The sequence below is a fragment of the Lepidothrix coronata genome, unplaced genomic scaffold (assembly GCF_001604755.1).
Source record: "Lepidothrix coronata isolate B3197 unplaced genomic scaffold, Lepidothrix_coronata-1.0 Scaffold38, whole genome shotgun sequence".
In the NCBI taxonomy this organism is placed as follows: Eukaryota; Metazoa; Chordata; class Aves; order Passeriformes; family Pipridae; genus Lepidothrix; species Lepidothrix coronata.
Window position 1 is genome coordinate 856,308 of NW_016690218.1, and position 23,352 is coordinate 879,659.

Consider the following 23,352-nt stretch of genomic DNA (forward strand, 5'->3'; position numbering starts at 1 on the left):
TAATTGCTTATTGTTTGGTGTGTTTACTTGTTTTAATGCTCTTTGAAGCAGAACAGATGGAAGAGTTGGTGGGAGTTAGTTTGTGCCATCATTGCTTAGGCAGAAAATACACTGAGTGGTGGACTTTGGAGTTTCAACATTCCATGCGTTCCATGTTTCAAAAAGTAAATCAAAGCCACTGAAGTTCTCCTTGGCATATGTTTGCCCACAGAGAGAAAGGTTTTGGCCTGAGTTACCTCTTAGAGCTAAACTGTCTTTGCTACACTGGATTTTTCATCACCCCACTGTTTATTTTTTAAAGACCAACTGGCAGTTCATCATTCGGCAGCTCTTGAAAAGTCTGACTTTAACTGTTCTTCAGAAGAGAGATTATGCTCTTCAAATAAACTCTCTCACTGCCTTTCTTGACCTGCCCTGTGAACCAGTAGCAACTTCTTTGTTCCCATTTGTAAGGATGACCTTTTTCCTTCCCACTGGGATGAAACATGGGAGACATCCAGTTGCTCCTGGGTGATGGCATGTACCATGGCAAAGCTTTGCTGCAGGCAGTTCAGAGTTTTCCACTAGCCCTGGGCCAGGTCTCTTCATTGACTTTCATTCACTCAGAGCAGAAGTGTAGGTGTGTTTACTTGTGTTCAGGAGGGCTCTTTTCCCTTTTTCTACTGGCTGAAACTCTCCACAGTTGTTGGTATCCATAGACCAAATATGAGTGAGAATAGCAATCTTCACCTAAAGTCTGTGCAGCTGGTGTGTAGCTTGTTCATGGCCATTGAGACAGAATAGTGAAGCTGGATGCTGATTGTAGTGAACAATGTACACAATGTAGTTATGTACACAAGTACTTGAGGGAAAATAGTGAAGATTTTCCAAGGAAAGTGGAGTTTTCTGGTATGTTCTCCCAATGTGCGTTTCCAGTCTGTTTGCTGTTCCAATTCACTTTGGGATCCTCCAGTGGAAGAAGCTGTGGAGTGAGAACTACATAATGTCTTTGTGTTTTCAGTGATAAGCCTCAGGAGAGCAACGTGCAGATATATTGCTCAGACCATCCTGAGGGAAAGTGTTTCTGAACTCAAATGTGTTAGAGATTGCAAAGTGTATTTGTGGAAAACATAGCTCAGAAGGATTTTCTGCTGTGACATAGTTTCTCCCCTTAATTAAGCATTGTCCTCTCAATGCACTGTGTGAAATTTAGGGGACTTCATTTTTCCTCAGGTTAAAATATTTAGGGAAAACAATTGTGTGCTAACAACAATGGACTTTTTAAATTGCAGGCCATTTGTTTCTGTAATTCCTATGAAATAAATTGAACTGCCTAAGTTGATTCTATTCATTGTGGTTTAGTTATGTACATATTCCTATTTGTGTCAAAAAACAGTGTTAAAAACATTTGTAATGACTGCTTTCAGAGCTTTCTAGCATGCAGGGCCAGTGGAGTTAAATGTTCCACTGGAGTTCAGGGATGGAAGTTTATAGCAGATGTTTTCAGGAAACCAATTTTAGACTTCTGTTCAAAGATGCCTGTACAACAAGGATTTACAACATTTCTCATCTGTGACTTCAGCTCCCAGCATGAGATTGCCTTCTGATCGGTATAAAAACCAGCAGACCACTGCTGCACATGTCTTTAATGTGAAGGTACAAGCTTAAAGTATGCCCCCAAACCTGGTTGTCTTTGCCTTGAGCAGAGCAGCACATTTGGCTCAGTGCTGGGCCATTGCATACTGGGTCTCTCTCAGCCCTGTTCTTGTAATACTGAGACTAGATCTGAAGATGAACTGCTGGCCTGCATCTGACTCTTTTGCTGTCCTTGCAGTAGGAATTCAGTTTTTACTTCTTAGGCTGGCAGACTGATAGCATCACACAAGTGGAAGTACAAGATGGGTGCCCAGAATTCTGCTTCTGTCTGGGCACAGAAATGACTGTCCAGGCACTCTCAGCAGTCTTTGCTCATTTTCATTCAAGGGATTGACTTTAGTATAATTTTTCTAAGCATCACCGTGAACAGCAGTAGTTGGGAAAAAAAAACATTAGCAAATCATTTTATCTCTAGAGACAGACCTTTTTATTGCTGTACATTTAAAATTGCTGCAATCCCTCATTCATCTGTAAGGCCATGGTGCTGTGTTTTCACAGATCCCATGGCATGTAGCATCCCTTTGTCTTTTCTATGGCACTGTCATGACAGCTTCTGTTGGTACAGCCATTCTCACAACACCAATTAAACATAAGTGAGCTGGAGCTACGGGCATTGTTCAGTGGTTGCAGCAGTCACTGTCGGAGGAAGCTCATCTGCTCTTGGACCTCCCTGTGTCTACTTCCTGCAGGGCACAGCAGCACAGAGGAGCACCTCCTTCATTTTTCCTGGCATTTTACAAGAGAGGAAACGCTGCTTGCATTGACACTCTAGAAATGTGATGTAGGATAAACAGTGCATGTCCTTCACCTTGGCTTGAGTGAATGGGGGGTAGCAGCTAGCCCAATGTCCTGGGGAGACCACCATGCCAGTGCCATCAGGATGCAATCAGAAGGATGTTTGGTTTTACAATAACAATGGGTTAAGCAGATTTTTGTTTTTGATTTAGGAAAAAAACCTAGGATAGGTTCAGTTATATGCCATAGGTACCTGTAGGACCACCCCTTCTTAAAGAAGTGCATCCTTATCAAGAGCAGTGAGTCATACCTGCAGGCTGCAGGTAGGAAGGGCTGGAGGGGTCTGCATTGGTTGTCCTCTCTCCTTCCATAGTTGCTGGGAGAGTGCATGTGTTATGTGAGGTTTCTGTGCGTGGGGAAGATCCAAAGGCCATCAGACCCTTTAACTTTATGGATCTTTTCCATCAGGGTAGCTCCACCAAGTAGCTGCTGTAGAGCTTGGGTCTGATCCCGTGTCGTTAGGGAGTAAAGGAACTATATAATCATTATCCTTTTTAGAAACTTTAATCACAGCCTGTGGAGGGATGGCAGTGCTTTATCTGATAAATATGTCACTGTCTTTCATCAGCTGATTATAATCATCTTGGAAGTTTCAGTGTGTCTGTTTTTCCCTCTTCTTTTTTACTATTGTGTTTTGTGTAACTTTCCCTAATGAGCCCAGTGAAAAGCAATTGTTCTAAATAAATCATGTGCGCTACAAAGCAGTATATCACAATTAGGTTTCCATTATACTTTAATTAGGCATTCCATTATTAAATTGATGTCTTTGGCTTCTTCCAGGTCTCAGACTAATCCTGAAACAAATTCCTCTTTGTGGATAAATATTAGTCAGTCATAATTAAAGGGTATTCATTGGCGTTGTGGCTTTTCATTAAATCCCTTTCTGATTAAGATGGCTCCCCCAAGTACTGGCCTGATTAAATTTAATAAGATTTGTTCACTTGTGTGTATCATGGTCTGGTGGAAACTGTTTTAGCACCAGGGGATTGGGAGCAATAAGTTCATATCTCGGTGCAGGCAGCCATGGTTCTAAATGCCTGGTTTTCACAGTGCTGTACATGCTTGTTTCGGGGGCACTATGGTTTGTGTGGTCAGTCAGTGGTGGAAAAAAAACATGGAAATTGAATTAGTAGTGGTAGAATTGAATATCAAAGGCCTAAGTCACATCTAGAGGGTTACAGTAAAGAAGGGAAGATTAAAGTATGTTAGAGGCTCTGTTTTGTTGACTCTTTCATGGCTAGGCCTTTGCTGTTCAACTGAAACCTGAGTGCTTTTCTGCCTCAAACTGTTTTCACTCCTTGAGATGTACAGATAAGCTCATTTCCTTGTAAATATGCCTCCACTGCAAATTCAGATAATAAAGCAGATGCTCCTGACAGAAGTTCTTGTAGCAGCAGGGAATGAAATGTTTTCAGAGCAAAATCTTTATCCTGGGTTTAAAAATCAAGGTGAAACAAAAGCATGATATGGCTCTAGTATATATATGGATCAGAGAAAAGTTATAAGCATCACAATTTCTGTGTGCTGAAATTATGCCTTGTGGAGCTGCTCGTGCTGTTCTGCATTCCTCTTGCTTTGTACACAGAAATGAAAACAAACCACTGTGACCAAGAATGGCAATAGCACAAATCGGTGAGGCATGAAATGCAAGAGATTGGCTCAGGACGTCTGCAGAAGCACTCCATCCAAATATTTGAGGTGGCAGCTAGCAGGTGTTTTTTCAATATCCAGTTCATACTCTATTTTTGGTGCAGGATACATTTTCATCTAGTGTTTTGGTGTGGGATGGGCCATATTTGTAATATTGAATCTCTCGAAAGTTTGAATGTGGTTTTGGTGTCTTCTTGTGTATCCCAAATATAACAGTGCTGGGTATATCATCTAGCCAGTACTTTGTATCCCATGGAATCAGAGTTGCCCCCTAAATCCAGATTGCTCTTCCTGGGGCTGCTGAAGGCTGCTCTGCCCATGAGTGATGCCTGGGACAGTTTGAATCGGGCAGGGTTGTAAACAGTGTCAGGTCACTGCGCAGCTGAAGGGTACTCTCTAGCGGTTGACTTTGGGTAGTGATAAGGACAGATAGCAAAGTACACCGAATTAGCTTAAGGGCGCTCATCTGTTACTGCTGAAAAAGCAAAGAAAAGTAGAGTAAGGTGAGGAAGGGAAGCTGAACTTTATATCTGAACTATAGAAAAGAATAGATGTAATGCACTAGAAGCCAGGATTGAAACGTTTTTTCTCTAATAGTCATGGTTTGTTTACTTATTGCTACTGTTGCAATGCAGTGCTGGATGGTGTTATACTATTCATAGCACCATGCTTCCATTGGCCTGAAATGAGGGCTGATGGAAAGCGAGAATCCATGGCATTTCTGAGGAGATAGGATGCACTTTGATCTGCTGATTACCGAGCAAGAACTGCCAGGACTGCTTCCTTCTGAATATCTGCGGTGAATTGTTTTCCTCTACTCACAGTGACTCACAGTAGTTTTGCAGTGACTTTGCAAAGGACAAGACTCAAAATAAGTAGCGTGGTCAGTCTGTAGATTGACTAATGTTTATCTAAGACAATGTGAAAGTGATTAAAAATTATGAGAAAATTATGAGGAAATTCCTACCCTATATTCTGGCAAATCCTAGAATTACAGAAAAAAGATAGATGTATTTGAAAAGAGTGTTAGCAATGGTTGTGGAAGAATTGGGGGAAATAAATAACATCTAATAAAATGACTGCAGAGATTGGGAAGGAAAACCCCTTTAATGCTTGCATTTTCATTGGGATCCTGAAAGCTAACATATGCTGTTGTGCTACAGCATGGCAGTTCATACATACTGCTACTGCTAACATCTTTAAAAATTACCACTTTTCTTCTCCTAAAATTCCAGGGTTTAAGCCAGCTCCATTGTTTACCTAGCAGTAACATCCTGCAATGTTGAGCATCATTGGTATGACAGTTGTGTATGTAAATTGTTCCAGAGTGTTTTGCTTTACTGTTAACTCAGTGAGGCCAGTCAGAAATGGCAGTAGAAACTGCAGATGCAAAGCTGAATTCTGGCAAAACTGGATTACCTAGAATAGGGATGTGTTTTCTGCTGTAGAGGTTGATGCTTTAGTCCATCCACACCGGGGAGAGATTGTTCATCCAAGCAGAGGGCAAAGAAATGTGCTGGGGTGGATTACTTCTTTCTCAGATTCACAGTGATTCGAAATGCCCAACCAGTAACAGAAGAATTGGGTCGATTGTCTGTTATATTAAAGATTAGAATAAGCTCTGTGTGTCTGTGTATTATTTATTTTAAGGGTATTTGGTGTCTTGTTTTTGCTTAATTGTAGTGATTCTTAGCTTTTCAGAAATACTTGGATGACTAGTTTAGCATTCTTTTTAAAAATAAAAATAAATCGTCCATTTCCTAATTTAGGTACATTTGCCTGTCTAGAGTACATACGATGCTTTTTAAAAGGATTTCACTGAAGGATAGTAAATTATCTTCATTTCAAGAATAATGGTGATTCTGGTTTGAATTTGTTGGTTGTTTGCCAGGAAATTCATGTAAGAGCTCAGTGGAGTTGGAAAGTTGCGTACCAGTGCGTCACTGTCTCCCTTATATGAAATAAAATTTTTCTATATGGAAAAGTAGTGGTGCCTGTAAGCCTAGAAACAACATAGCTTCTTCTACCTAACATGTAACATACCTGTGAAAACCACATCCCATATGTGTAAGTAGAGCAGACTTGTGGTATGGGAGGCCAGGAAAGAGCAGATATGCAGGCAGGGGAATAAACATGGCATTTTTGTTATCTGGATTTGATAAATATAGTTTGGGAATTATAGAGTAAAGAGTGGTGAGTCAGTTTTGCCTGGTCATCTCTAGTGACTGAAAATAACTTGTTATTCCAACCCTTTTATCCCTTCATTCCCTCCTCCCCACATATTTTCATATTTTATTTATAGCTCGACGAGCTTTTGCTTTGCAATTTGTAAAATAACCCTTCAGAGCTGGGGAGGGAAGACCAAAGCCCCCCGGGCAGTCTTGTGGATGGAGCCCCTGGGTCGGTGCTTTTCACATTGCAATGGCTGGGTCCCCCCTTCCCCCTGCACATCCTTCCCTCGTCTGCTCCAAGATTCCTCTTTTAAACAAACAACCTCAGTTCCTGAAGTCGTCAGAGGGTTTATGTTGACAGCAGTACCCAGGAGCCATGCATGATGTTTCAGACCAGCTGGCTGTGACTTTCATAGCAGTGGGGTCAGAGGGCCCATGTCCAGGGAGGTGGCAAGTAGAGTTCTGGCTGTAAAACCATAGTGGAGGTTGTAAGCTGCTCTGAAATGCATGAAATCCAAAACCCATCCTTGTATTTATCCTGTAAAGCACAACTGTGTAAACAATGCCTGCAATAATTATGAGCTAAATCTTCTGTATTTTCCTTCAGCCTAACACATGCCCAAGTATTTTTGTACACTTTAATCCACAAACTAAGAATCAGTTTATCACCTGATGTATCTTAACTTGCTTGATCCGCTCTTAAGCTTCCCACACTACTGACTTCTCATACCATAATGAACTACACTGTATTAGCTCTGATTTGATTTGGAGAGGAGGAAGGGAGCTGGCTGGCTAAACTGCAGTCCTTCTTATATTTTGACTTATGGAGAGGGCAAGGGGAGAGACGTTTTAAAGCAATAAATGTGAATCATAGCGTCATAGAATGGTTTGAGTTGGAAGGGACCTTAAAGATCATCTGGTTCCAACCCCCCTGCCATGCACAGGGACACCTTCCACTAGACCAGGTTGCTCAAAGCCCCATCCAGCCTGGCCTTGAATACTTCCAGTGATTGGGCAACCTGTGCCAGTGGCTCACCACCCTCACGGTAAAGAATTTCTTCCTAATATCTAGTCCTACCCTCTTTCACTTTAAAGCCATTCCCCTTTGTCATGTCACTACAGGCCCTTGTAAAAAGTCCCTCACCAGTTTTCTTGCAGCCCCCTTTAGGCACTGGAAAGTGCTCTAAGTTCTCCACAGAGCTTTTCTCTTCTCGAGGCTGAACAGCTCTCTCAGCCTGTCTTCTTAGAAGAGGTGCTCCATCCTTCTGATCATCTTTGTGGCATCCTCTGGACTTGCTCCAATAAGTCCACATCTTTCCTATGTTGGGGACCCCAGAGCTGGAGGCAGCACTGCAGGTGGAGTCTCACGAGAGTGGAGCAGAGGGAGAGAATCCCTCTCTCAAACTGCAGCCCAAGGTATAGTTGGTGAAGGTGATTATCAGATATCAGCCTGGAGTGGGAGAATCTCAGGCTCTGTCACAGGTAAGAGTGGAAAAACTCTTCCATAGCTTGTTTGTGTGCCCTGACACAACTGGGGATCAGCATCTTTTCACAGATGATGTGCCAGCCTGATTGCCTGGAAAAAATTTCCCAAAAAAACAGGGAGTGGAATTCGCTAGCTCCACTTTACCAGTTCAGCAATGTCTTATCTCCATTGGAAGTGGCTGCCCAGTTCAGCTGTGGCATTTCAAAGGACTTTGCATTGGAGAACAGTGGGTTTTGCATTTCAGCCCTGTTGCATGTCACTTCAGAACCTACCCAGTGTCATCCTGGCAGGCTCACCATAGCTTACTGACTCTGTTGCCTTCCAGGATATGGTAGAGAGCTTTATAATGCTTAATAAACAGGGCTGAATATCAGCTCTTGCAGTGATGCTGTAGCTACAAGAAAGGACGTAGTCTTTGGAGGCATAAAAACAAAAAGCAAGTAGGAATGTTAGTACTAGATGCCTGTGTATGGACTTAATGAGGCCATTTTGTAAAATTCTACCTGGTTCCAGCACCCACGCTTTGAAAGTATGTTGAAATATTAGAAGAGATTCAGAGAGCTACTAAAGAGATTTGAGCTTTAAAAATTGCTGCATTTTGAGTTTTCAGAAACTAAGTAGGTTTAGTTTGTTCAGGAGCAACTTCCTAGGTTGACAGATCATACAACCACTTACCTGTATGAGCACAGACAGCTCATTAACTTAGCCAAGTTATATGGTCAGGAAGTAAAAGAACAAAAATAATGTACACAGACACATACACACGCCCCCCTGATTAATTAGAGGAACTGCTTATCTCATGTTGAAAGCTTTAAAGCAATATGGGATGTCTGTCTTACCACATCCCATGGCAAAACTGAAAACATTCTGCATAAGCTCCTCTGTCATTCAGGAGATCAGATTAGATGATGATAACATTAGGTCTGGTCTTAAAATAATTAAACGAGGTATTTACAGAGATTTCAAAGTCAAAGCGGATCTCGCTTCCCAACACCGACCTCACAACAACTTCAGTTAGTGGTGTTGTTTACACATTAATGAGATGTAGCATCAGGCTGCAAAACTATGTCATGTAAATGTATTTAGCTAAAGAATTAAGCACATGTAATGACTGCTGATAGCTATGAGAATATCCTTATATCTCTTGGTCTTTGTACCAGCCAGGCCAGAGGTACCCGGTATCAGATCCCAATAGTCCTCTACTCCAGTCTGCAGCACCCAGAGCACATTTCCTTCCTGCTGAGAAGCAGAAAGAAGCCAGGGTTGTCCCTTCCCCAGGCTCCTACCCTCAGGGACTAGAGGTGCATTGTTCTTAACTCCTTCATGTCTGGTGGTCTAGTGGTTAGGGTGCAGGACTCTCACCGCTGCGACCCGTGTTCGATTCCCAGCCCCCGGGCAGATGGAGCTCGTCAGCCCTGTGAGGCAATCCATCTAAGAGAAGGTCACTCTAAACAAACCTACATCCTGAGACCCTCACTGCCAATGTCCAAGCTTGCTCTGCCCCGGCAGATGAACCTCAGGATTAAAGGGTGGGCTCAGTTCAGCGCACGCTGTGTCTCACCTAAAAAATCCACTGCGCAGGCTCGAAGGGTTAATGACCTTTCCCAAATCTTCACTCGCGAAGACTGGCCATACCACTACCACTACCTTCATGTCAGCAGGTGGAAGGTCTTCCTCTCTCCTGGTTGTGATACCTGATTGTGTGGTATCACAATGCCAGTGGAAAATCAGATAGGCATAGAAAGAATTGGTATGCAGGATCACTCTTCTCTGTTAATCAAGGCCAGTATTATCATTCTGTCTTTTTTTGTTTGCTTATTTGATTGCTACACTTACCTAAAAAAGATTTCCAATAACTACTGAGTTGAAAGTGATTTAGATTAACCCCAGCTGACACTGCTGCTTTAAAGAGGGCTGCCTGAAGTTTTAAATCCTCACAAGCATGATACTTCCCAGGAGGGGCTGTAAATCCTTGAAGCTGCTCCCTCCTGATACTGTGTTCTCAAAGAAAAATCACTCAAGTCTCGTGAGCCAAGGCAGTGGTATTATTCAGTAAGCAGTTTTAGTTGGCTTTTGTTTTAATGTCCAAAAATGTATCTTTGTTTCAAAGCTAACATACATAGTGTAAAACCTGACAAGTTTGTTCTACTTGTTTCCATCTCTGCTTTAATTATGTTGCTGATCAGTTAATTTACAGAAATGCCAAACCTCACTCTTTCATGTTTCTTAAGGAAATGTGTGTAGGGTTGAGGATATTAGGGCATAGGTGGGTGAGCTACAGCCAGTGTTTTATGGAAGCCTGGAAATATATGAAGTATCTGGAGCTGTGCAATGAAGGGACAGATAGGTCATTCTCTGGAGAAAGTAGTTATATTGAGGTGAGAGGTGGAATGGACAAGGGCCTCACATACTGGTCGCACTTTTAACAGAGCAACTTAATTTAAGGTGATCATGAATATTCTGTTGTGAGAGCATCTCAGTATGCCTCTCCCCATTCTGGCTCAACAGCTCATCAGCGTGCTGTTCTGTGATGTAGCGTGGTTAAGAATAGCATCTTCTCTGCTGGATCAATGCATGAGGAGAGACTGTATAATCCTTGTAAGATTTAAAGTAATGTCAATGATAACTAAAGTAGGACAAATTACAGCTGCTGAGATCCTCGCTAGGGATGGAAATGGGTTAATGCCAAGGAGACTCAGCTACCTGTTCACCTTCTAGGCTGCAGACAGTCTGAGCAGTTCATTGTGTGGGTTTGCCTGGGACCATCCTCATTTTTGGCTCACTGATGGTCATTTTGGCTTTCAGAGCTCCTGTTCTGAATCATCATGTTGGCCCTGAAGTCACTGTTTGTACAGATCCTTTTGTCTCGCAGGGAGCTTGCTCAGCATTGCTCAGTCCCAGGTACAAGCAAGGAAGTGTCCTTGTCATTTGTGTGAATCATAACTGAGGAATGGGCTGTGCTTGATCTCCCAAGTGATACTTATGGCAGAGGGGATGGGTCCATCCAACCAGCCCACTTATGTGGGACTGTGCTGTGGGGCTGAGCATCACTTCTGGCAGTTGTCTCCAATTGCATCTGCATCGCAATATTCTCTTTATGAATGTGTTTGAAAGAAGCTGAAAATAGTTTAATCCTGCCTTTTGTGTTCAGGCTGGGTTTTTTTCCCCTAGAACTAAAATATTGTGCTGGCATGGTATTATTGAACACACAGTTAAAAGTAATGTTCAGGTTGTAAGGTTTTATAATAAGGGATGAGATAAAAGGTTTGTCTGCACCCATGCAAAGGAGCACAGGGGCAGAAGGTCAGGCAGGCAAAGCTCCAAAAGCCAGATGGAGGAACAAAGCCTCTACCACGGCTCCTCTGAGGGTTTTCATGGGGGAGCCATCGGCTTGTGGGCCAGGAGTGACACCCATCATATGAGTCCATGGGAGAGGACCTTGTCCATCACCTTATAGACTGAGGGGCATTACTGCTGTCAGGGCTCTAGGAGTTGCTACAGGATGCCAAAGAGTGAGCTTTTGGAGGGACAAGACTTATTATGGGATATTTAGGGGAGGAACCAAAAGTGAGGAAAGGGATCCTTCAAGGTGCTTTGGAGGAAACCAGTTTTGGAAAATAGAGGAATAAGGGGTAAAAGGAGCTAGTCCCATTTAAATGGGGCTGGTCAGTACACCTGCCTGGCTATGCCTTGTGCCTCATCAGCCCAGCGTCTCAATAAACCTTATTTCTATTTTCCTGGGTGAGGGGAAATGTTTTTTAAAAGGCAGTATCTTTCTCTGATGCTAATATTTTGGTCTTGAGCCTGGTTAAGTTCTCCCTGTGCCACCTCTGAGTACAGTGCCCAAAGTAACCAGCTGTGCAATGTAATAGTTTGAAGTAATGTCATGTATCAACGGAGCCTGAAATATAAGTAACTTTGATTGGAGCACTGAAAATTTAGTAAGTAAAAGAATTCTCCTTTTGAGGCATTTTGTCACCCCAAAATGAAGGCCACCACGTGGATTAATCATTGTCTGCATGTTATGCAGTTTATAGCCACTTAACAATGATTAGAAATAAACTTTATGTTCACTCCTGACCACTGCAGTAAGCTTTCCTTTTCTGAGGTGCTTTTATAAAGCATATATAGGACAGAATATTATTCATGTTTATGAAGGATACGTAGTTCTACTACTGTGGGAAGAAAGTCGTGAGACTGTAAAGCTACTGAAACTGGTGTCTCTTTGTCCTGAAGAGCTGGGCTACCTGCCTGATGTTTTAGCCCCAATGGCAATTTCTTAGCTTAATTAGATTTCAGATGCAAATCTGTGAACATTATTTGATTTCCTCTGTCCTTCATTCCTTCTCCAGTGGGACATGGATACTAAAAGCATTTAAGGAAGTGTTTTATCCACCAACAGCTTCTCTGAGCTAACCCACTACAGAAGTACAATGATGTGGTTTCCCTTAGTGCAATTTCTTCTTCAGATGTGCAGAAACAGATTTTTGAAGCCAATCTTTAAATTCAGGTGGAAAAAAGATCTTTAAAGTCAGTGACTGCCCTGCATCTTCACTTAGGATCACTCTCTTTTTCTGGTTGACTGGCACCTTGGAACACATGCTGTTAGATGTTTCCAGATTGCAGAGACAAGGAGCTTAACTTCAGAGGGAGACAGTAAAGATGGCTCCAGCCAAGAATGCAGGTTCGGAACTGCCTTAATAAACCTAGCCTAAAGGGATTTTGTCCCTGCTTATGAATGGTCTCCCTTTATCTATTGCTGTAACTTTTCTTCTTTTTAGCAGATTCTCCAGTATCGTTTTTGGTACTGATGCAGTGACACTGTCCATATCCATTGATAAATCAGCATAGAAGATGCAGAAGCTTTTTCTTCAGGTGTGGAATGTGGAACCTGCAGTTCTACTGCATGTCACACTAGCAGGGCATGCTTCTTTCAGCAGCTGTAGAAAACTGATTAGAGCTGGTCCTTTCCACATGCTTGCTTGCCAGGGAATTAAAGCTCCAGGCTGCCATTTGCATGGAGTTCTTAAATATGTATGACCCAAACCAGAGGGCTGCTGAGAAAGGCTCTAATCCTCTTGCATATGAAACCTGGTATTCTGGTCTTCTCTCTTTCTGATATTTCTGTTCTTTCAAATATGCTAAATCAACCCTTGAAGTTTCATTTCTTCTTGTGTAAAATACACTTTAATAGGTGAACCTTGCAGCTGAAATTAGGGGATACTGGTTCCAGCTGGACACGCAGAGCAGGTCATGTAATCATCCTCATGTGTGATACTGAAAGAGTAATGTCCATCCTCCTGTATGCAGCTCTTTGAGCTTGGTTCTGGGTAACTAATTTTGAAACCATAATGTAGTGCAGACCTTCTGCAGTTTGGTAGAAAGCCCTGCTGGAAGGTTTCTTGTCTGGCGATGCCACGGATCCATAGGTAAGGAGTAGAGGCTTCCCTATTTCTTACCAGGAATTCATGGGGAGAAATATACTTGCATACTGGAGAGGTCAGACCAGCTGTGAGAGTGCAGAGAGTCTTGCCAATCCTACTTGCACAGAGTCAAGAAATCTGATGATTTATTACCTGTAGTCTGTAATTGACAGTGGTCCTGTAAAGCCTTGATTTTTCAAGAACACTTGCATGTAACGGCAGACTGTTTAGCTGCAAAGACACAAGTGACCAAAAGGTGGGTGAGAAACTCATCTAGCCAAAAACCTTTTTTATAAAAGGCTTTTTTCATGCAAGGATCTCAGGAAGGCTGAACTTTTCTGGCCTGCCTCTTAGGGTAGAGTGTGTAGGTTTTATGTGTCACTAGGACCTGGGGAACTGTGGAGGATCAGGAGGAAGACAGATTGTCCATCAGGAGATGGACATCTCTTGGAGGTATGTGTAACAGCTCTTGATCTGGCTGGGCCAGGAACTGGGGGATATCTGTCTTGTCGGATGACTGTAATTCCTTCTGATGGCAGAAATATTTGGAATAGTGGGGAGAAAATGCGAGCTGTTCCCAAAATGAAAATGTTCTGTGATCAGGTGCAGCAGGCTGGCCATCGTTTCCCTTTGTAGGGGCTGGGTTTCTAAGGCATGTTCAATTTTGGCATCTCTTGATAGGAGATTTGAAAGGTTTTACCTGTGCAGAATACAGGGATTCTCTGCTTATACAGGATGTGATACCATAGCTAGAGAAAAGATGGAATATTGAGTTTCACTCTGATAGACCTCCTAGGAGCCATATATAGCTCTTTAAAAACCCGAGTAATCTGCTGCTGCCCAAGAGAGATCGTTATAAGGCTGAATAGGGCTTTTCCCCCTCTTGTGATATTTGGAATTGAACTTTAGATACATCATTTTGAACATGGCCTTTTAAAGTAACTTTCTATTCTTGCCCTGTCATTTTTAGAGCTCTAAAAGAGAGCCAAAATGCCAGGGGAAGGGGAGCAAATAAAAACGAAGAATGGGGCTAAACAGTAGGTTTTGATCATCTTTGCAAGAAGTGGCATCATCTGTGAGAACAAAAGTCTTCAGTTGCTGCAACTGGAGACAGCTTTTAGTCTCCAATTCTATTTTGCCCTCAGCCAGCCAGCCAAATAAAAACAGCGACATAAATCACTGCTGGCAGAACTTAACAGTTATGCAACGTCCAGTGCACCACATGCCTATTTTTAGATCAGTTTTACACTAGGAGAATTTACTTTATGAAATCTAAAAAGAATGTCTGGTCAGGGGCCGGGGCATAAAGAAGGTATTTAGGAAGTGCAAAATATAAAAATACTTAGTACAAAGACGCACTAGCAAACCCCACTTTGGCAATACTGATATCCTTTCAAGAGCATTGGCTCAATCAGACATGCTAATGAAGAGCAGGGTTTTTTTTCATCAATATTCCCCTGAATTTCTAATCTGCAATTGCCTTTTAAATGGTTAACTACACTCATTTTACCCAAATAGCTAACTGTATGTGGTTTACTTAATGCTGGGCTTCAACCCCCACTTAGGCTGCACTTTGTCTTTCCCAGATGTGGAGTGCAGCGAACAGCAGCTCACCTCCTTACAGTACTGGCTGCTCAGGTCTAAAGAAATTGTGTTAACCGGAGTGCTCTGCAAAGCTGGCTTAGCTGCAGAGCTACTCCTCATCCTTTGTGAGATACCCTAGATTTAATGAGTTCATGATATTTAGCTGGTATATGTTTCACTTATGTTTTCTCAGTCTTCAGTGAATTAGGATTGTGAATGCTGCTTGCTCCAGATCAACCTGAATCTATTTCAGTGTTCACAGGAACATAGACTAAGTTGTATTTCATTAGTGAAAAGCAATTTCAGCGTGCAGCACAGCTAGGAATAACTGAACATTAGACTCACATACTGTGCTCTTTATCCAAGACCAGATGTGCGCCTTCTCTCCTTTAAATTTGATTTTAATCTCTTACTCGTTGTTGTTATTCTGCTTTGGTTTGTACTGTGTATAATCTTGTTCACAAAGTTTTTTGTTCAGTTTCTGAAAAGATAATGGTTGGGAAAAGTTTGACCTTTCAGCCTTTAAAGATTCTAGCAGATTAAACATGCTCTGCATAGCTAATGTATCTCTGGGATTTCTGCCACAATTTGGACAGTTTTCAATCACACCTTGAAGCAAATTAGTGTTCTGACCATTGCATGATCTGTATTGATCTTTTTTCCCACAAACCTTTCTTCTAGGTGACAATCTCGATGCTATCCATGACATAACTGTGGCATACCCCCAAAACATTCCTCAGACAGAGAAGCACCTTTTGAATGGAAACTTCCCAAAGGAGATTCACTTCCACGTCCAGAGATATCCGATAGAGACAGTGCCAACTTCTAAGGAGGAGCTGCAGCTTTGGTGCCGGAAGCGTTGGGAAGAGAAAGAGGAGAGACTCCGACACTTCTACGAAGGTGGAAAATGCTTCAGTGCAACAGGGCAAGGCATTGTTCCCCCCTGTAAATCCGAGCTCAGGGTCCTCGTGGTGAAGTGCATCTCACTCCTGTACTGGACAGTGTTCCCACTGGGTATGCTCTCACTGCTGTACCTGTACAGCTTTGCTCAGTGGTATTTTGCAGCCATGGTCATCTTTTTTGTTGTGCAGCAAAAGATATTTGGTGGGCTGGAACTAATTGAACTCGCTTGTCATCGATATTTTAAAAAGCACCAGAAATTTCACAACACGAAAATAAAAAACAATTAGTTCTGGCGTAGAGAAAGGGGGGGGGGTTGAGATGCCCTGCGAATTTTATGCACAGGGAACAATTTTTGCATGAGAATTGTCTTTTACTATCGCCATTGTTAGACATTTGCACATGATTCTGTGAAGAGAAAGAAAAATGTTAGTTATTCCTACATGTGAAAATGGTAGTTTTTTAATCTCTGAATGTAATTTCAACATTGCTCTTGCAAGCAGCTAGCAACTGCATTCTGCTGTCATTAAGAAACAAATTGCTGGATTATTGAACAATCATAAAGACAGTAATAAATGTGACATGCACTGGACTTTCATGTAGAAACCCAAACTGTTCAGCTAAGAGAGACAGATGTATGATTTCTGTATAATCACATTGTTGTGAAGTAAGCGTCGGATTTGGAAAGCTGGTAAGTTTAGTGATGTTTTGATGGTAGGTGGAAGTTGGAGAAGAAGTTGTTCTGTTTCTTTTTTATATTTCAAATACTCAAATTTATTTTAAAATAATATTTTTGCATAAGCTTTTTCAAACACTACTGAACCTACCACTGTTCAACCATTCTGGCTTGGTCACTCAGAGGGTTTTTTAAGTCTTGTAGTCTTGTGTCATAGTACAGAGAACAGTGCTGGCTCTGCCTCCATTTAAGTCTTTGCTGATTATTTAATAGACCTGTGCAGCTAAGTTTTGATTTCTCACTGTTTCATACTGTTTCAGTCTCCCTGTTAGCTGTGGGAGAGTTGTTCCCACTGTAGTATGCAGAGCTGTGGGATAGGGGAACTGGGTTTTTTTGTTGGTTTAGTGGTGTTTTTTTCTCACAGAGGCAAAAGTAAGTGTCTGTCTCCAAATAGCTGGAAAATGTTTTTCAAAAGTTTCCTTGTAGACCTTCTTGGATTGAAAACATTTTAGTTAATTTTCAGAGTAGGCAAGATATCTTTTTTCTTTTTTAAGCATTAATTTTGGTTTTCACATTGCTTCCTTTGGCATTTCACATGTCCATATAGATAAGCTGGAAGACTGCTTGTTCCAGGCATGTCAGACAGACCTGTTGAAATGCACATGATGCAGTGGTTGTCTCCTTATTGGCACAAGAGATGGGTTTGGGTTTTAGACTTTTCACAGCACAGGGAAGAGCTACATCTTCCCTTTGCTGTATTGGCTTTGGTTTCTTGATGACATCATTACCTTTTTAACCTCCTTCACAATTTTTGGGAGGTTCTCTTGGGGCTCCCACTATAACACATTCACTTTTTTTCATGACATTCAGAAAATACGAAGGCTTAAGCTTAGACGAGGCACTTTCAAGTGTATTCCTTGTCATATACAGTAAAAGTAATGTTATATTCACACAGAAAAAGACAAAAACATTGCCAGCACTTAGGAGACAGTTCAGGTCTTCAGGTTAGATTGTTCTGCAACCTCAAAAATTTAAAACAACCTGATCAATTCTAATGCTGCAAAACCTTCCTGACTTACTAAATATTTGTGTTTATTGCATGACAACTTGTTTGAGCTAGACTGAGATGGCCTGGCTCCGTGTGTTGAGTGGCATTGCCATGAAATGTGAAAGTACAGAGTGCAAAATGTATCTTGTACTGTGCTGGGTGTCTCAAGCAATGGGTTGGCATGGTGGACACACCTGTTTGCTTTTAAATTACGACTCTAAGCATGTTGTCTTATGTGTTTGTTTCAAAGACCATTTTTTTAACAAATCACCAGCCTCTATTCAACTGTCCCTTGCAAGGTGACAAGTCTTTTTTAATCTATGCTTATAATAACTAATTGTTTATTATGCGGAAAGTACTTGAAGCCATCTGGTTTACTCCAATTTTTTTAATCCCTTTTTTCTTAAAAATAAATAAATAAAACTAGGTTTATATTTAGGGTTATGTTTCTTAACGATTTTTTCATATTTGTATTTGAGTACCTGACGACTGACAACTGGTGTTTCATTGTCAGGAGTGGAAGGAGGTCATTTATGCACCTCAAGGTCTTTTTTTAACACAATTCTGTAATATCACAGGCATGGTTGCAGCTTAAATCTACATAGCCTGGTTTTTCTTCACCTAATGCTCTGCTTTGGTGCAGTTCCCTGCACATCCAGGTAATCCACTGCAAGGGAAAACCTAAAAACCGCATTTATGGTTAATGCAGAGGAGACCTAAAAGGCTTCTTCTAGTCTGTCCTAAGCCATGGCTTAGGACAAAGTGCTTTCATGCCAGGACCATGGCCAGCCTACTCCAATAGCCTTAACATCATCTTCAGGAGTGAATTCAAAGAACAGGTTCTATGTGGTGGTGACGTAAATACCAGCTGTGCTTTTCTCAGTCGTTCAGAGAACTTTGTGGTGTCAACAAATGTATCAGAAGCATCAGTGTGAGTCTTGGTCATGGAGCGGTAAAGGATTTACATCTCTGTGTGATTCAAGTTGGGCTCTGAAAGGGAAGTCAAATGCAATCCATCATCGACCCTTACAAGGGGTTTTCTCCCAGCTGGAGCCAAACACGTAACCTATTGTAATGTGGTAAAAACATCTTGCAAATCTGTAATTCATCCTCCTCTCTCATGTTCGGATCAAAGAGAAAGAATAATATTCTTGTCAGCTGCTAATGTCACTTTTGCAATGCCCAACTCCACGATGTGGAGTAAGTGGTCAGTGAAGAATCCTCCTCTCCCAGGGGAGGTGTTGGCTTTGTGTCTCATGTAAATTTTCAGATTCTGTGCATCATTTTTCAGCTCAATTAGAAATGCAAGACAGGGAAAAACTGAATGAAAACTAAAAGCTTTGTGGATATAGAAGCTTCTTTGTTTAAAAAGTGTTTAAGGAACTGAGGGAAGATTGTTCTGTGAATGTTTTTTTTCTCTTTGGTCAAAATGTAGCTTTTTACTGAAAAGATTCTAATATACAGATTTCTTGGAGGCTTCTTTATTCCTACCCTGTTTTCCTATTTAAAGAACACTGAGATGGCACTTAGAGACATAGTTTAGTCTCAGTCTTGGCAGTTCTGGGTTTATGTTGGACTCGAGGGTCTTAAAGGTCTTTTCTCACCTAAATTATTCTATGATTCTCTGCTGGGTAAATCACTTTGAAATGTTTTCAGTGCTGTTAGATTAAAGGTGCTAGTACTCCAGGAATCACCCACTCTTCTTTCATGGGACACGTATTGGCACCAAGACTCATCTCACTCATTGGCAGGTTTGTCACAGCTCACCTTCTCCTGTAGTCCCAGCAGCTGCACTGCTGAGCAGCAACTGCTCTGTCTGTGGGACCTACAGGTCTGGGTAGGTCTTGTTTACATTATTTGAGATCAGTGACGTGCTTTAAGGATGCTGCTCCCATTTGCTCAATCAGATGTTTCGTCTTCAGCATCAGGGGGTTTCTTTCTCTCTGCTCAGAACAGAAGGTTTGAAATTCTGCCATCTGTGTGTGTCATCAAGCTCACTTGGGTAGCAGGATTTCAGACTAAGTCTCTTGACTTCAAAGCTGCAAGGCCCAAAGCTGGTCTGTAAGGTGTTGTCTGGATCATATGAAATGTACTTCTTAGTTTTGTGCATTGCATCAATTGGTGTTGTTTAAAAAAGATCCGTGTTTTTATAACTTGATTTTATATGTGCACTATGTGAAAGGAAACACCAGGATACTACAAACCTACAGAAAGCCTTAGTTTTCAGATTTCACTGATAAAATTATTAGAATGTTTTAACCATGTACCAGTTACTCTACAGCAACAATAAAGACCTGAAGCATTGCATGTGTTTAATTTTGCTGTTTTCTTTCTACTGCACCTGTAAGGAACAAACCTTGTCTGCAATCGTATAGTTGGCTATATTGGGCAGACTGGTGTCCAGTTGGATGCTCAACCCACGGTTTGTTGCTATTGGAGGGGAGAACTCCCCTTCTTTCCTTGGCAAGTTGGAAAGGGGGTTTGACTGTACCCTCATTCAAGCTTCTTCATGTAAAGGGGTGCAGAAACCTTTGAGAGCATGCAAGAAGTACAGCTCAGCTTTAGCCTTGCTGTGCTGCTTAACCAGGATTGCTAAAGAGTAATCTGTGTTAGGTAGTGATCCCTGGGTAAGTCCTCCATTGTAGCTATATCCTTTTACCATCTGTGGAACTGGTGACACAAGAAATTATCTATGGCAAGGTTCCTGTTCTTAGAGGACCTATCTTTAATGTAATTTCAGGTCACAGGCTCCTTGATTTCTCTCTCCATTGCTCGAATGCTAATCCAGTGTGGAACAAGGGCTGTGTTTCTCAGCTCATTACTTGATGGGGAATAGCTGTGCTGTGACAACCCTAGCAAACAGCTGCAGCTCCAGCAGGTAGCACGTGTCAGAAAGACCACAAGAAACAGAAACTCTGGTAGCAGTTTCTGCAGCTAGAGAGGATGTTTTCCATGTCTGTGTATACTCAGAGCATTCAAATCAGTCCCTCGAAGTCAAAATGAATGGCTTGTCACTCTGGGAAGATGGTTGTCCCTTCCTGTTGGTTTCCTCAAAACTCAAGTATGCAATGAAAAAATGTATTTCTCTATCTTTCTTGTCATTACAGAAAATAATAGTAATGGAGGCCAAAGCTTTCACCCTTCAGCTGCCCCAAACACCTCCTTAGCAGTTCAATACAACAGGAAAAAGGTCGTCTGATTTCCTGAGGACTTTGGGTCAGACAACAATCTATCTCAATGGCTCCTGGGAGTGGGGAGGATGGTCTGTGCATGTAACATGGTTAGGTGGCTCTTGTCCTAGAGAGGGTTTCTGCTGAGACACACAAGAGGCAGAGAGCGCTTGCCTCTGCTCTTGCTGGGCCTCTTGAAAGTCCAGGCATCTTTATCAGGAGTGGATTTAAGGCCCTGAGTTTTTAAGTAGATGTCTTTGTTCTATTACAGTAGGACCTCCATATGGTTTGTCATCCCTTTCTCTGGAGGTCTTCATCTGGAGTCACTGTTTTCTCTGGTGGTGGGATATGCAGAAGATTGACAGGAGGAGTTTGAGCAAAACTCCACCTTCATAGCTGCTCTCAGGAGAAGAGGGAAGGGTGTTTGAAATACTTCATGCTGGGCTGCATGAGAGAGGCAGGTGTGCAGGTGCTGGTGTAATAGTTTTGGTGGTCAGCAGCCTCTTCCCTAGATTTCTCTGTCCTCTTGCTCGTGTGAGACATAAGGCAAGAGCCCTTTCACCCTCATCTGCAGGCAGCAGAGAAGCACCTTCAGCCTTACCAGAGGGAAGAGCTAGAGGGGCTCAGGCCTCAGCATTGCTTCTGCATCCCCAGGACACCTAGCAGAGAAGGATAAGCTGTGCAGGGTGCAAGAGCACAAGGCAATGCTGTGGGAGGAGTAGGAGGCACTGCAGGTTACAGCAGATCTGTAACCTGGCACTGACATCACTGCCGGGTTTTGCCCTCTGCTCCCCTGCACTATTTCTTCGTCTGCCTTCGTTGCTTGCTCTGCTCTTTGAACTGCTGGGTGTTGAGTGAGAGAAATGTATGTTGATGGACACTGAACCCAAAGGGAAGAAAAATGTTAGCAATAACAGGATACAGGTGGGGAATGTTACAGATAACAGAAGTGCTACGGAAGGTGTTGACTGGGTACAGCTGTTGGGAGCATGTCATCCTGCTTCAGAGTCTGAAAGAAAAGGTCTGTGATAAAATACTTCTCTTCTTAGACATCTTTAGATAAAGTGGGGAGAAAATAACATCCTCCATGGGGTGGTTCACAGCTTTACCCACTAACTGCCCCAGTAGGAGCCTCTTTCTGTTCTTACCTGACAGGCTGCCCACCAATGCTGTAGACAGTCGGGGTGATACCTCCTCTCTTTCTGTGCTCAGGTTTCTCACTTGATGTCCTGTGTTTCAGGACATTCAAACAGCTCCTCCTGTTCCTTTTCCTGGCAGCTGTACAAGACCCTGAGTTCTTTAAGGATAGAATAATTCCTCACTGTCAGTAAGATCCCCACCGGCAGGCTGGGAAGCTACCCACCTTTCCAGGGAAGCTTGCAAAATCGCTTTTAACACAGTGCTGTTTTATGCAATCCATGTTTTGCCTGGCAGCTGGGTGCTCCCTCACCTTGCTGGCAAGGAGCTGCCTCATCATCCCCCTCACCACTGCTGCAGTTAGTTTTATTTCCAGATTATCCACTGAAATGATTCAAGTGGAGATGTTGTGCGTGCTGGTAGATCCCCAGGTTTGCTTCCTACAGCTTTGCACTCCCTGCCAATGCTATTTGAAGAGCTCTCTGAAGCTCATCTCTGAACTCTTTCACTCAAGAAGTGCCCTTTTTATAGCTACCTAAGCAAAGGTCCTGACTTTGCCAGGGGCTTTCTTTGGTGCTTTCTGATGGGCACAAATCATCAGAGTCAGTGGGTCAGTCTCAAGGTCATGGAGAGGAAACCTTTCCTCTGCTGAAAGGGCAGGAGGATATCCCCTTCCAACACTTGGAGTCCAGTTGGATCAGAAAACCATGCACAGTCTTGGACATGGGGAGGTCAGGAGGTGAATTCATGCTGTTTCTAACAGGCCTTAACACCAATCCCTACAGGAGCAGAACCAGCCATTTAATGTTCTAAACAATCCCTTTCAGCAGCAAACAAAACTCTTCTGAGTCCTTTCTTGCTCTGTGCCTTCTTTCTCTTCTCTCCCTCTCAGGAGCAAGAGAGGAGAAAGTTTTGGGACACCACCTGTGCTACAGTTGCTTAATGCAGAACATGATGCTGAAGCCACTGTCCTGTGTGGATTGAGCTGTGCCAGGCAGGTTCACAAGGCAGGAGTTGAGGACTGCTCAACACTGTAAGCTCCTTGCATTTGTCTGTCTCTGGAGAGACCCACAAAGGGAGGGACTGGATCCAGTTCCTCACCCACTGCTCGTCTCTTATGTGAGCACAGGCCAGCTGGTTCATCTTGCTGGGTTACTGCGTGAACAGTGTGACATCCTTGTGGCCAACACAAGGACAATGGGACATGGAGCATCATCCTACAGCTCCCCAGTGCTTCAGCCAGCAGCTGGGAAGCTGGAGAGGAGCACTTGGGAAAGATGCAGCTGCTTGGGAAGGGACCTGCTGACTGATATCCCTCAGGTGTCCTCGGTGGTCTTATCAAGGATGCTGTGAGTAATGTGGGCCAAGGGTAAGGACAGAGAACAGGCACCACTTACTGCAAGCCAGGGATGGGCCTGGCATCAGGCTCTAACACTCACCTAATGGGTTTGATGCTGCATGTCCATCTGGGACAGGTATTATTCCTGGCCCCTGAGGCCTTAGCTGGGTGTAAGTCCCACCATCATGGGCAGGACAGCACAGGATGCAGCTGCCCCACAGCTGCCAGGATAACAGCAACAAGTGCCACATTGCCAGCAGCAGTGAGGGCTGGCACATACATTCCAGATACACTAACTCAGTTGCCGACCCTGACATGTGCTCAGCACACCCACCCCA

The 23,352-nt window shown here is 42.8% G+C and overlaps 1 protein-coding gene across 6 annotated transcripts in view; it reads left to right on the plus strand.

Moving 5' to 3' along the window:
• LCLAT1 (lysocardiolipin acyltransferase 1) overlaps window positions 1-19,673 on the plus strand; it is a 116,213-nt gene extending 96,540 nt beyond the window's left edge. For 4 of the 6 annotated variants that reach the window (XM_017812933.1, XM_017812934.1, XM_017812932.1 and 1 more), the window contains one exon: window positions 15,426-15,934. In XM_017812933.1, the coding sequence (XP_017668422.1) occupies window positions 15,426-15,934 (509 nt within the window). Of the gene's footprint in view, window positions 1-15,425 lie in introns of all 6 variants that reach the window. The other 2 variants (XM_017812931.1, XM_017812936.1) reach the window with 1 other exon arrangement.
• Window positions 19,674-23,352: the final 3,679 nt, after the last annotated feature.